Here is a 12,282-nt window from a genome sequence, read left to right on the forward strand (position 1 = left end):
TAAAAAGATTTACTTTTTAAAATGGATATTATTTTTATTTATAAATTATTTAAAATAGATATTATTATTCAAATGTATTATTTTAAATTGATATTATAATGTACATGATAATATAATGTGGAAAGCTTTGCATATTAATACATAATATTTATTAATAAATATTTAATTTTTTTTAAAAGATCATAACATTACGAAAACATGCTAATTTTAACTTTATTATTCTATGTGATAATAAATACATAATATTTAATAATAAATATATAATATTTTCAAAATTATATATTATTGTAAATTTATTATTTTTATGTCGAAATTATTCATAATAGATATTATTATTTAAATTTATTATTCAACGTGACAATAAATATGTAATATTTTTAAGTTACTGAAAATTTATTTTGTTTATTAAAACATGATTTAAAATAGATATTATTATTTTAGCTTATTTTAACTTATAACTCTACGTAATCATAGCATTTAAAATTGTAATATTGATATAGATATAATATTGATTTTGACGGAATATATGATTTACTTATAAATAATATAATTGATGTGATTTATGTTGATTATAAACTAATTAGATTGTCAATAATTAGAATGATTTTGCATTTAATATAGATTTAGCGTAAATTGATATATAATAACAACTCTCTTTTATCATTGTTATGTATTTTTATTCTCAAACACATAACACTACAAGCTAATTACAATGGTAAGAACGCGAAGAAATAATCGAGCTACTTCTGTTGAGGCAAGTTCTATTCCTAACATGAAGATCTGTCAAGAACCAACTGAAATTCTGAACAAGTACGTACTATTTTTTTGGTTTCTTGTATTATTAATTTATTCTGAATGGTCTTGTATAATTTGATAATAATGAGTATATTTATTCGCATCTTTGATTAAAAGAATAAAATATAAATTATGTTGATTCTTTTTTTTTTAAAAAAAAAGACAAATGTTGCTACTATCCCCTCCCCCTTCTTTCTCAAAAAGGGGACCAAACTCAAACCTAAAAGGTAAAAACCCTATTAGAGTAGAATAGCAGCTAGGCATCCTCACCACTATCGGTTTCAAAAAGTTTGAGTGGTCTGCGCATAACACCTCCTGACGGGACATCTCCTCCATCCCCGTTGGTCCTTCCAAAACAAACCTACTTCTCTTTTATTTTCTTCTTTTTCACTCTGGCGCAGCATTATCCACTGGGGAAAAGTAACTGGCTGATGGGAGACCTGTTCCACGTCTTAGCTTCGACCTCCCAGTTACAGCACAGACATGCCTGACTGACAGCCTTGTTTCGAGAGTCTAAAGAACCCCCAAACAAAGTAGCCTCAAGCTCCTCTCCTCCTTCATTCAATTTCCATTCTTGAACCAAACATTGATTTTTCTTCCAATGCTTATCAGCCTAGTGCAGCACTTTCTACTCCAACGAAACAAAAGGAAAACCAAGTGTTGCTGCAAAGTTGCACTGAGACATCATCTTCAAGCCATAAGAAGAAGCAGTCCCTTTCAAGATTTAGCGGCTCCCACGTTACAAATCTTGTTATCCCCCTGTGCTAAAGCAAGTGAAGAACAAGGGAATGCATGAGAAATACATCAATCCAACTATTTCCTCCTCCTCCTTCATTCGATTTCTTTGAGTATTCTTGTTTTTCTGAGTTAATTTCTTTGATTGTTGATTGTTGTTAACAGGAAGAATTATTGATTGTTGTTTTTGTTGAGTTAATTACTATTGCTTTTTTTCAAATCTCGGAGTTAATTTTTACTTTGATCTGAATTTTTGTGCTATTGATCTGAATCTCGAAATTTTGTTCTCAGTTAGTTGTACATATTCTTCATGTTAATTATATTTTTGTATTCTTTTATGTAAAAGCTAAATGGACTTTGGTTTTTTTCATAGTGAATAAAATGAGATTTTGACCCTGCATGCAATGTTCTAATGTTACAGTGAACCCAATCCATCATTGAAGGACATAGTGACTTTAGACTCATTAGCTAATTCTGTTGAGCAATTGACCCAAATAGTTCAATCTCTTGTTCAACGATTGGAAAATAATGTCAGCTCTCCCTCTAAGGTGTTTAAGGTCTTTGGTTCCAATTCTAAGACTCTTAACAAACAAAATAGTGCGTCGAATAATCCATTGTTGCTATGCTGTATTGAGAAGGCCAAGACAGATCTGTCCATTGCTAAAAAAAGGAGAATAGATTCACTTGCTCTTGCAAGTCTGTTTTAGACCAATAGCTTCAATGGGTTTGGACGAAACTGAACTTGCAATTGCAGCATACTTGTATGGTAATCATTTGATGGATAAGTAAGTAAACTCAATTAGAATTTTATTTGTTAAACGGTGTTGTTGATTTGTTTAGCTATTTTATTTATGTTAAATTATCTTTGGCAGCTACGAGGAGGATATAGTATTTTCAGAGCTTACAGCTCACAGAGATGTATTTAGGAGCTTGATACCAGGAAAGCCAATCATTTCTCTTGTGCTAGACATAGTAGCAGATATGATGAGGATAGAGTTGACCAGAGAAAGTGGTTATTGGTTTTTACCCACAACTTTTGCGGTCATTATATAGGAGTGTATACTAAAATAATATTGGTAGTTGTTATTTGTATTGCGCATATAAACTAGTGGCTGAAATAATGCAGCTGTCAGAGAAGACAAAATTGGATCCCAACCGTCTGCCACTTTGTATCACATATGTTTATTTGGGCAAAGTTGACTGCTTAAAAAGAGTAAGTTTATATCATTTTAAATTCATATTAGCAAATATTGGCATAAAATAATTTTAATAACTAAAATGACTTTCTCTTGATTAGGTCTTTATCCCTGTATCTGAAACTACTAACGAAGGTCATGAACACTGGTACCTCGTAGTGATTGATCGTGTTAAAAGACAAATCATTTTGCTAGACCCATTACCCATTGAGAAACAGTTCAAGCGAAAGAGGACAGCCTTGAAATTAGTAACTATATTTCCCTTTTTTTTGTTAATTATCTACATATATGACTAAAAAGCAAACTCTAACATAGACATAAACAGGCAATTTATTTGGACGAGGTATTGGAAGATCGTTCATTCTATGACTTTGAGACCACTCCAAATCTGATTTCTTCACAATTTGAATTTGAAGAGCCAGAAGACCTTCCGACCCTCAAAGCTGGATCGTAAGATCATATAATTAGAAGTTATTGATATGAAATTTATGCAATTATATAATACTCTAATATAGCTTTCTCGATATGTAGGAGTAACGCGGGTGTGTGGGTTGCAAGTTGGATGATAGCTTGTTTTGAGGATGATCATTTTAACATAAAGGTAATGTTATGCACTAATCTTTTCCTTCGTTCTTTCTTTTATATTTAGGTAAATAAGCCTAATGTGTAATTATTCAAATTTTATTAGGTGGATGATGGGATTCGCATGAAGATTGCAGTCTCACTCGTGTTAAAGAATCATAATATGATCAGCTATAGGGTAAAAAATATACCATTGAAAATCTTAATAAGCTGTATGATAATCACCATCGTGATGATTATGAATTTTCACAAGATTAAATTTACAACATAGGATATTTATTATTATTTTTGTTTTTATTATTTTCTTGTGGGCATATGAACCGTCTAGTGACATACGACATTATATTTTGTTTACGTTTCTGTTGGTATCTGTTTGCCGGATTATTTAATGTCTCCATTTAACTATCTATGAATTTATACTCTTTTGGTGATTGAAATTTAGTTCTTTTATACTCTTTTATACTCTTTTAGTTCAGTGGCATTGTCTTTCTTGAAAGCATGTTTCTCTTGCGGGGATGACCCTACTCTTTTATAATCATGAGAGTCCGTCTATTCTAAAGTTATCCTTGAGGATTCAAGTTCTTTCACTGTGCTGTGCTGGATCTAAGGCTATCAATGATCCAAAAGGTTAGTTAAAGAAAGCTCTATAGCAGTTCTTTTATGAACCCTGCTATGCAATTTGAAGTTCCAATTGAGTTATTTACTTATCAAATTCTCTGCTAGCTTCATGTCAAAGAAAGCTCTATAGCAGTTCTATGCAGTTATTGAGAGAAATAACTGCCAAGAAGTTGGATATTTTGGTTAACAAAGTTAAATTTCATGCCACTTTCTCATATAACTCAAGCTGTTTCATGAGTTGTAAAGATTCTTTAAATGATTAAGGCTCAAATATTTATTTATCATCACATGACTTGTACTGGTTTAGGCTTATAAACAATGCTTGCCTGTTTCTTTGCATATTAAGAAAGTCAAACTTAATTTTTAGCCAAAATATATATATATATTAAGGCACTAATTTTTGTACTAAAATCTCATTAACAACATCAAATATGAGTTTTTTTTGCATTTCTTCAAGATTATTTATCCTAAGAATCTTCCAGCATTGTGCTTCATATTGAACTGCAGCTTGTTTGTCTTCAATAGTTCAAGTGCAAATATCAACTTTGGGTTTATCAGGTGACCTGGTGAATGAACTGCCTGGATTAAGCTGGGGCTACTGAGCAGCCCTGATGCGAGCAATATTTCTGCTATGTATTTACGGTCAGAATCTTTTCTCTCTGCAATTGATGAATTTCTCGCTATTATCTTCATTTTGCCAAAGAACTTTATCCAAATTCTGAGTTTGAAGGTCATCATCACTGGTTCCATTGCTGAAGTTGGCCTTTGTGTTATTGAATGAAAGAGGAAGGTTCAATGCATGCCCTATGTCATCAGGAGTGGCTAAAGCTTCATCTATAGAAATATAAATATGAAAGAGTTAAAATGTAATCCAAACTCCTTTCCTATAGATAATTTTATGTGAATATCACAAAAACTTAAGTGTAGAATATACCTAAATCTTTTGAGGTTTCTATCTTCTTTTTAATTGGAGAAGGTGGGTCTTCACTGTAAAATTACAGATCAAGAACAAAAACTGGACTTCGTTGTTCTGAAGTAGCTGTTATCATGGCCATAGCACTTTCCTTGCTTAGCTCCTTTGTAGCAGTCTGATCAATGAAAGAATATTAAACCTAGTACTTTATGCTTATGGGCAACCATTGTATAATGGGAGGAAGAAATACTTACATTTTGATTCATGTGAGTCACCTGTTGAATGGAAATACTGTTGTTGCTTTCAGAATGATCAGCTTGGGTGCCCTCTATGTCACGGTGAGAATCCATGCTTCTGTTGCTGTCAACATTGGAGGAAATAACATCAACTTGATGCTTAAAGTTCCTCTTTTGACACCGGATCTTGCTGAAGCCTTCATTTCTTTGCTGCAAGGTACAAACTTTTTTCTTAGGGGTGGAACTTAGGGACAATAACTCTGATGATTGCTTGTGTTATCTTCTTTTACTTTTGGACTCTGATGATTAGTTTGTAGGTGATCGCTTCTCAAAACTGAACTTATTTTGTACTCTTGGGCTTCTAGTCTCTGCTGTATGGCTGGAGTTATTGGTGTCCTCTCCATTGATGACCTGAGGGACTTTTGAGGCTTGCATTAATTTTGAAGTTTTCTTTATGTTACTCTTATCTGCAGAATGGAAGCGTTGACTAAAAGGATTTGTTGAACTGGTTCCTTTTGTTGTTTGACTTTGAATATTGTCAAGCAATCTTCCATCTTTGGGATCATTGGTAGAAAACTTGATGCGGCCTGATTTGCCATTAGTCATTTCTTTGGTAGCGACATTGGATTTTCTTGAGATTTGTGCTGGCTTCATGATGATAATTGGAAACTTTTTACCCCGGGGTGAACTTGAAATATCATCAGTGACAAATGTTGGGTTGGTCTGTTGTCTTGGGGTCTGTAGTTTCGAGCTTTCACTCAGACCTCTGTCAGAAGGGTAATTTGTTTCCTGGTCTCTTGTAATATCTAGTGAATCTCTGTATCTCTGCATTGCTTCCAGAATCTGCTTAAGGGCTCTGAGATCTTTTCCTGAATTTTTAAACTGAAGATCTGCAATCCTTTTCTCAATTTCACCATATACAGAGTGGGAGGGTTTTGAAGCTGTTGTCAAAGTCTCACTTCCCTTGGAAACTTGTAAATCAGGATCTTGGCTTGCATCAGGTTGCCTCCATGGGATTGGTTCAAGTGAAAATCGTGAATTTCCGATTAAGGCATTGTCCCTTCTAGAAGTCCCCAAGCACTGGTTTCTTGTTATAGGGGAAACTGGACTTTGGTGTTGGTTATATCCATCACTCATGCAAGACATTTGTGAAGAAGTATCACAAGCTTGTGTGCAATCTGGGAGTTCTTCCAGTCCCATTAACTTTGCTACAACACTCGATGCTCTCTTAGGAGTTTCTTATTCTTGCTGCTGCTGCCTAAGGATTGTGCTCGAACTCTCATATCCTCTCTCTGCACCCTTCATGAGATTTTGAGATCTTGTTGCTTCGCTATAACTCTTGTTGGATCCTTCTCTACTGTCCAACAAAAGCCTTGGGATTTCCTTGTGCTTTAATAATCCCATGGCCTTCCCCAAGACTTAGCAAGATTATGAAGGGGTTCATTGGTGATAATGCCTCTGCTATTGACAGATTTAGGCAACTGCAAAGGCCGGGGAGAGTCGATGTGTTTCAAGATGCGGCCCTTCTTTTTCTCTTTAGTTGCAGTTTTGACTGATAACCCTCGTGGCTCTCTCTATATTGAGTCTTTGATAATATCGTGGAAATTCAGGGACTGATGAACTGGGGTGTCGGGTTGTTTTACTGCTTCTGGATTAGAGTTTTCTTGGATCTTGATTTGGCAGAGAATTGTTCTGTTGAACTCTAAGGATGACATACTAGATGAGCAAGAGGATGATGAGTTAGAAGTTCCCGATGATTCTGTGGAGAATTGTTGATTCTCTCTTGCAACCTTCACATTATTGTTAGCCTGCAATTACATTCAAATATTTAATTGTTTCTGAAATTTTTCTCTGATAACTATTGAAATTTCTGGTATCTACTCACCATTGCATTTAGCATCTTATTATTCAGCTCTTTGGCTTCATTTCTTGTTTCACCTGATAAGGGAAGGACATTTTAGTAGGAAGTATATTTTGCATATATATTAAAAAGGGTCTGAAGAAAGGTTTGCCATTCATGATATAGTCCATAGAAAAGCAAAAGATATCCATAAATATAACTCTATACGAATTTAAGTTGAGCATAAATAGGGAGCACTTTTATTTATCACAAAAATATGGGTTTCTATTGCTCAGAAGCTTTAAAATATTTGTGGAAAATCCCAAATCTTATATTTGATATATTATTGTTATTATTTGTAGAATCATGTATCATTTGGGAATGTATAAATTCTTCTAGGCTTTATAGGCAAACAAATCAGTGAAAACTCAGAAATAGGAGAAACTTTCTTTTTTTTTTGTTTAAATAACACCGGTGAAGGGTGTTGTTCTAAAATTCAGCAATTTTCAAAAATACTTTTTCTAATATCTGAACATTCTCAGGCCACAAAACAGGTTTGAACCTCCAAGAAAACCAATTTGGTTTGGAAGCCAATTGGGGATCTGTTTCAGGTATATACACCTTTATTTTCGTAAAGGAATACAATTTAGTCACATAGAAACATTATTTTATCTAAAAAAACATTGTGTAGATCTTGTCTCTTTTGCATCAATAATATTGACCCATTGTTATACCTGTGTTGGGATCCATGTAGTCATTTTCCTTCATCCTTATGTAAGTCATTTTCCTTCATCCATGTAAGTCATTTTCCTTAGCGCATGTCCAGCTGAAATCGGCTTTGTTCTATGCTGAAGCTTGCTTTAGGTATGGATTGGAGCTACATGAAAAAGAAGAAATAGCAGAGGAGATTGCACGACTCAGGAGTGCCATTAACGTGCTAACTGAGGCGAAGAAAAATTCAAAGGGTGCGGCAGCACAGATTCTCGATGCAATTGGCAAATTAAAGGCCAATATTGGCAATTTTCTGGTATATGTGACAGATTTTTGGCTATATTGGCAATTTCAGTAATATTTTTGTTTTACAGTCCTTCAGTTCATCCTATCTGTGTCATATCGTGGGAAAATGTACTGAGCATTGAATAGCTTTCTTCCAAGTACAGTCGTAATTAAGAAACCTTACTAAAGCTAGAAAATTCAAGAGGAAAATTTGAGATGTGAAATTGAATGGAGTATTGATTAGAGTTAGCAGTAGGAAAAGGGATTTCAGTTTACAAAAGAAATATTAGTAATATATGTTCTAATTGTTTCATAGGGTTATAATTTTAAAAAATGACTACAACATTGGCATTAGATGTGTTTATAATTCTTATCAAATTTTGTGCTTGCTATTTCAGAGGCAACTAGAAACTCTTGGAGCCCAAAGGGCTGGTCTTGAAGACATGCTTAAAGAGATGAAAAGAAAGGTACACCTGATTAGGATGCTTCTTGTGGAATTTTTTCCATCCTATGTAATCCGTGATTCATGAATCTATAACATGTACTATTTATCTTTGCTTATATTTCTAAAAATATCTTCAGCATGATATATTACCAAAGTTGATGACATCCACTGGCTCTCATGAGGATCTCTTTAAGAAGGAAATAGCAAAATATGACCATATTTGTGAAGAAATAGTTCAAAATATTAAGGCACAAGAGAAACTGTTGATGCAGATCCAGGTATTGCATTATGTGCGCTCGCTTAAAAAGAATTGATGCATATTAGAACTTTCTAAGAGAAACATTTCCCAAACTGTCTTGGTGGTTTTTTTTTTTAATACAAAATTTTTTGGGGTTCCTTTTTTACTTACTACATTGATTATTGTGAGCAAGCAACAATCTTTAATCATGTGATTCTAACAACGCTTTGCTTTTATTTACAGGCTCAGAATGATGAATTCTCGGCTCTCTTCAATCTTGAAGACTATAAAGGTATATTGTATTTGGTTGTTCTCCTCAATATTGAATCTGATTTTAATGTACACAAAACTGAATATTAACCAGCAACAGAAAATTGTTTAAACTGATGCATTAATTAATGGACCTTCTTTTCTATTTCAGTGGTAATAGTTGAAATGGCTCTTATTATTTCATACAGAATGCTACCCTTTCTTTTTTTTTTTTTTTGGTGTAGTCACCCTACTTGTCTGATGGTTAATCTTTTCATGGTTTCCTTGTAATATCTCAGCTTCACGTGAAAAATGCTATAAGCAGATTAAAGCTGCCATAGCCAAGTTTTGAGAGATAAAAGACAACATTAATGAAGGGTTAAAATTCTATATTACTCTGCAAGTTAGAACTTATCAACTATGTGTTGATTGAATTCTATTATGCAAGAAATTATTTGAGTATGATTAAATATATGGTTGAAAATAAGTACTTGCTATTTATGTAAATTTTTGTTCAATAGGATGCGATCACAAATGTAAAGCAGCAGAGCAATGACTTCGTAATGACAAGGAACATCCAGTGCAGAGAAATGATTGAAGATGTTCAAAGAAAAGTGGCTAATATGAGTTTCCAAGATAAAAACTCAGGTGCTTTTAGTAGTAGCTACCCACCAGTTGGAAGCCAAAACCAAAGACCCAGTACATAACAAACAGATCCTCGTCCCCAAACACCTTATTATCAACCACCTGAGCAGCCTCTGGTTTCTTCCTACGGACATCCCCTTCCCTCATATAGTTCAGCAGCGCATCAGCCTCACCTCCATACCACATTCCACCAACATCTACCGCTCTATACCAACCCCATCAGGTTCATCAGCGGCACCAGCAGAGTATGGCTGGTGCGCAGAAATCAGGACGGTTCCATTCCTTGGTAACGGCACTAAAAACTCAATACACACGTTCATAATCTTAATTCTTTGTCACAACATCGCACAACTAACCAGCAAGTGCACTGGGTCGTCCAAGTAATAAACCTTACGTGAGTAAGGGTCGATCCCACGGAGATTGTCGGCTTGAAGCAAGTTATGGTCACCTTGTAAATCTCAGTCAGGCAGATTCAATTGATTATAGAGATTTAATCGTTGTCAATGGCTACATCCTGTCCTCTCAGTGAAAATGGTCCAATGCGCTGTCACTGCATGGCTAATCATCTGTCGGTTCTCGATCATACTGGAATAGGATCCATTGATCCTTTAGCGTCTGTCACTACGCCCAGCACTCGCGAGTTTGAAGCTCGTCGCAGCCATCCCTTCTCAGATCCTATTCGGAATACCACAAACAAGGTTTAGACTTTTCGGATCTCAAGAATGGTCGTCCATGGATTCTAACTTATACCACGAAGACTCTGATTAAGGAATCCCAGAGATATTCATTCAATCTAAGGTAGAACGGAAGTGGTTGTCAGGCACGCGTTCATAGTTGGGAATGATGATGACTGTCACGATCATCACATTCATATTGAGGTGCGAATGAATATCTTAGAATCGGAATAAGCTTGAATTGAATAGAAAAACAATAGTACTTTGTATTAATTCGTGAGGAACAGCAGAGCTCCACACCTTAATCTATGGTGTGTAGAAACTCTACCGTTGAAAATACATAAGTGATGAAGGTTCAGGCATGGCCAAATGGCCAGCCCCCAAACATGATCCAAGGATCAAAAGACAATCGAAAGATGATCCAAAGATGTTCTGAAGATATAAAAACAATAGTAAAAAGTTCTATTTATACTAAACTAGTTACTAGGGTTTACAGAAATAAGTAAATGATGCAAAAATCTACTTCTGGGGCCCACTTGGTGTGTGCTTGGGCTGAGCATTGAGATTTACACGTGTAGAGGCTTCTCTTGGAGTTGAACGCCAGTTTGTAACCTGTTTCTGGCATTTAACTCCACTTTGCAACCTGTTTCTGGCGTTTAACTCCAGAATGGAGCATGGAACCGGCGTTGAACGCCAGTTTGCGTAATCTAAACTCGGGAAAAGTATGAACTATTATATATTGCTGGAAAGCCCTGGATGTCTACTTTCCAATGCAATTGAGAGTGCGCCATTTGAAGTTCTGTAGCTCCATAAAATCCACTTTGAGTGCAGGGAGGTCAGAATCCAACAGCATCTGCAGTCCTTCTTCAACCTCTGAATCTGATTTTTGCTCAAGTCCCTCAATTTCAGCCAGAAAATACCTGAAATCACAAAAAAACACACAAACTCATAGTAAAGTCCAGAAATGTAAATTTTATTTAAAAACTAATAAAATTATACTAAAAACTAACTAAATCATACTAAAAACTATGTAAAAACAATGCCAAAAAGCGTATAAATTATCCGTTCATCACAACACCAAACTTAAATTGTTGCTTGGCCCCAAGCAACTGAAAATCAAATAGGATAAAAAGTAGAGAATATACTATAAATTCCAAAATATCAATGAAACTTAGCTCCAATCAGATGAGCGGGACTTGTAGCTTTTTGCCTCTTGAATAGTTTTGGCATCTCACTTTATCCATTGAAGTTCAGAATGATTGGCATCTATAGGAACTCAGAGTTCATATAGTATTATTGATTCTCCTAGTTCAGTATGTTGATTCTTGAACATAGCTACTTTATGAGTCTTGGTCGTGGCCCTAAGCACTTTATTTTCCAGTATTACCACCGGATACATAAATGCCACAGACACATAACTGGGTGAACCTTTTCAGATTGTGACTCAGCTTTGCTAAAGTCCCCAATTAGAGGTGTCCTGAGTTCTTAAGCACACTCTCTTTTTTTTGTTTTTTCTTTGGACCTTGACTTTAACCGCTCAGTCTCAAGTTTTCACTTGACACCTTCACGCCACAAGCACATGGTTAGGGACAGCCTGGTTTAGCCGCTTAGGCCAAGATTTTATTCCTTTAGGCCCTCCTATCCACTGATGCTCAAAGCCTTGGATCCTTTTGATTTACCCTTGCCTTTTGGTTTTAAGGGCTATTGGCTTTTTGCTCTTGCCTTTTGGTTTAAAGAGCTTTTGGCTTTTTCTGCTTGCTTTTTCTTTTTCTTTTTCTCTTTTTTTTTCGCAAATTTTTTTTTGCAAGCTTTTGTATTCACTGCTTTTTCTTGTTTCAAGAATCATTTTTATGATTTTTCAGATTATCAAATAGCATTTCTCCTTTTTCCTTATTCTTCAAGAGCCAACATATTTAACATTCATAAACATCAAATTCAAAAGATATATGCACTGTTCAAGCATTCATTCAGAAAACAAAAAGTCTTGTCACCACATCAAAATAATTAAACTAGTTTCAAGGATGAATTTGAAACCCTGTACTTCTTGTTCTTTTGTAATTAAAACATTTTTCATTTAAGAGAGGTGATGGATTCATAGGACATTCATAGCTTTAAGGCAT

The 12,282-nt window shown here is 34.8% G+C and overlaps 1 protein-coding gene across 1 annotated transcript; it reads right to left on the reverse strand.

Annotated features, from left to right (window-relative positions):
- Positions 5,382-6,308, reverse strand: LOC110272082 (protein LONGIFOLIA 2-like). The gene has a single exon (XM_021123897.1). It carries the CDS (start codon positions 6,273-6,275, stop codon positions 5,382-5,384), a length of 894 nt encoding a protein of 297 aa, XP_020979556.1. The 5' UTR covers positions 6,276-6,308.

Source organism: Arachis ipaensis, chromosome B05 (genome assembly GCF_000816755.2).
Source record: "Arachis ipaensis cultivar K30076 chromosome B05, Araip1.1, whole genome shotgun sequence".
Lineage (NCBI taxonomy): Eukaryota > Viridiplantae > Streptophyta > Magnoliopsida > Fabales > Fabaceae > Arachis > Arachis ipaensis.

Coding starts and splice junctions, on each gene's coding strand:
- LOC110272082 (XM_021123897.1), bottom strand. CDS start 6,275: ATGGGACTGGAAGAACTCCCAGATTGCACACAAGCTTGTGATACTTCT.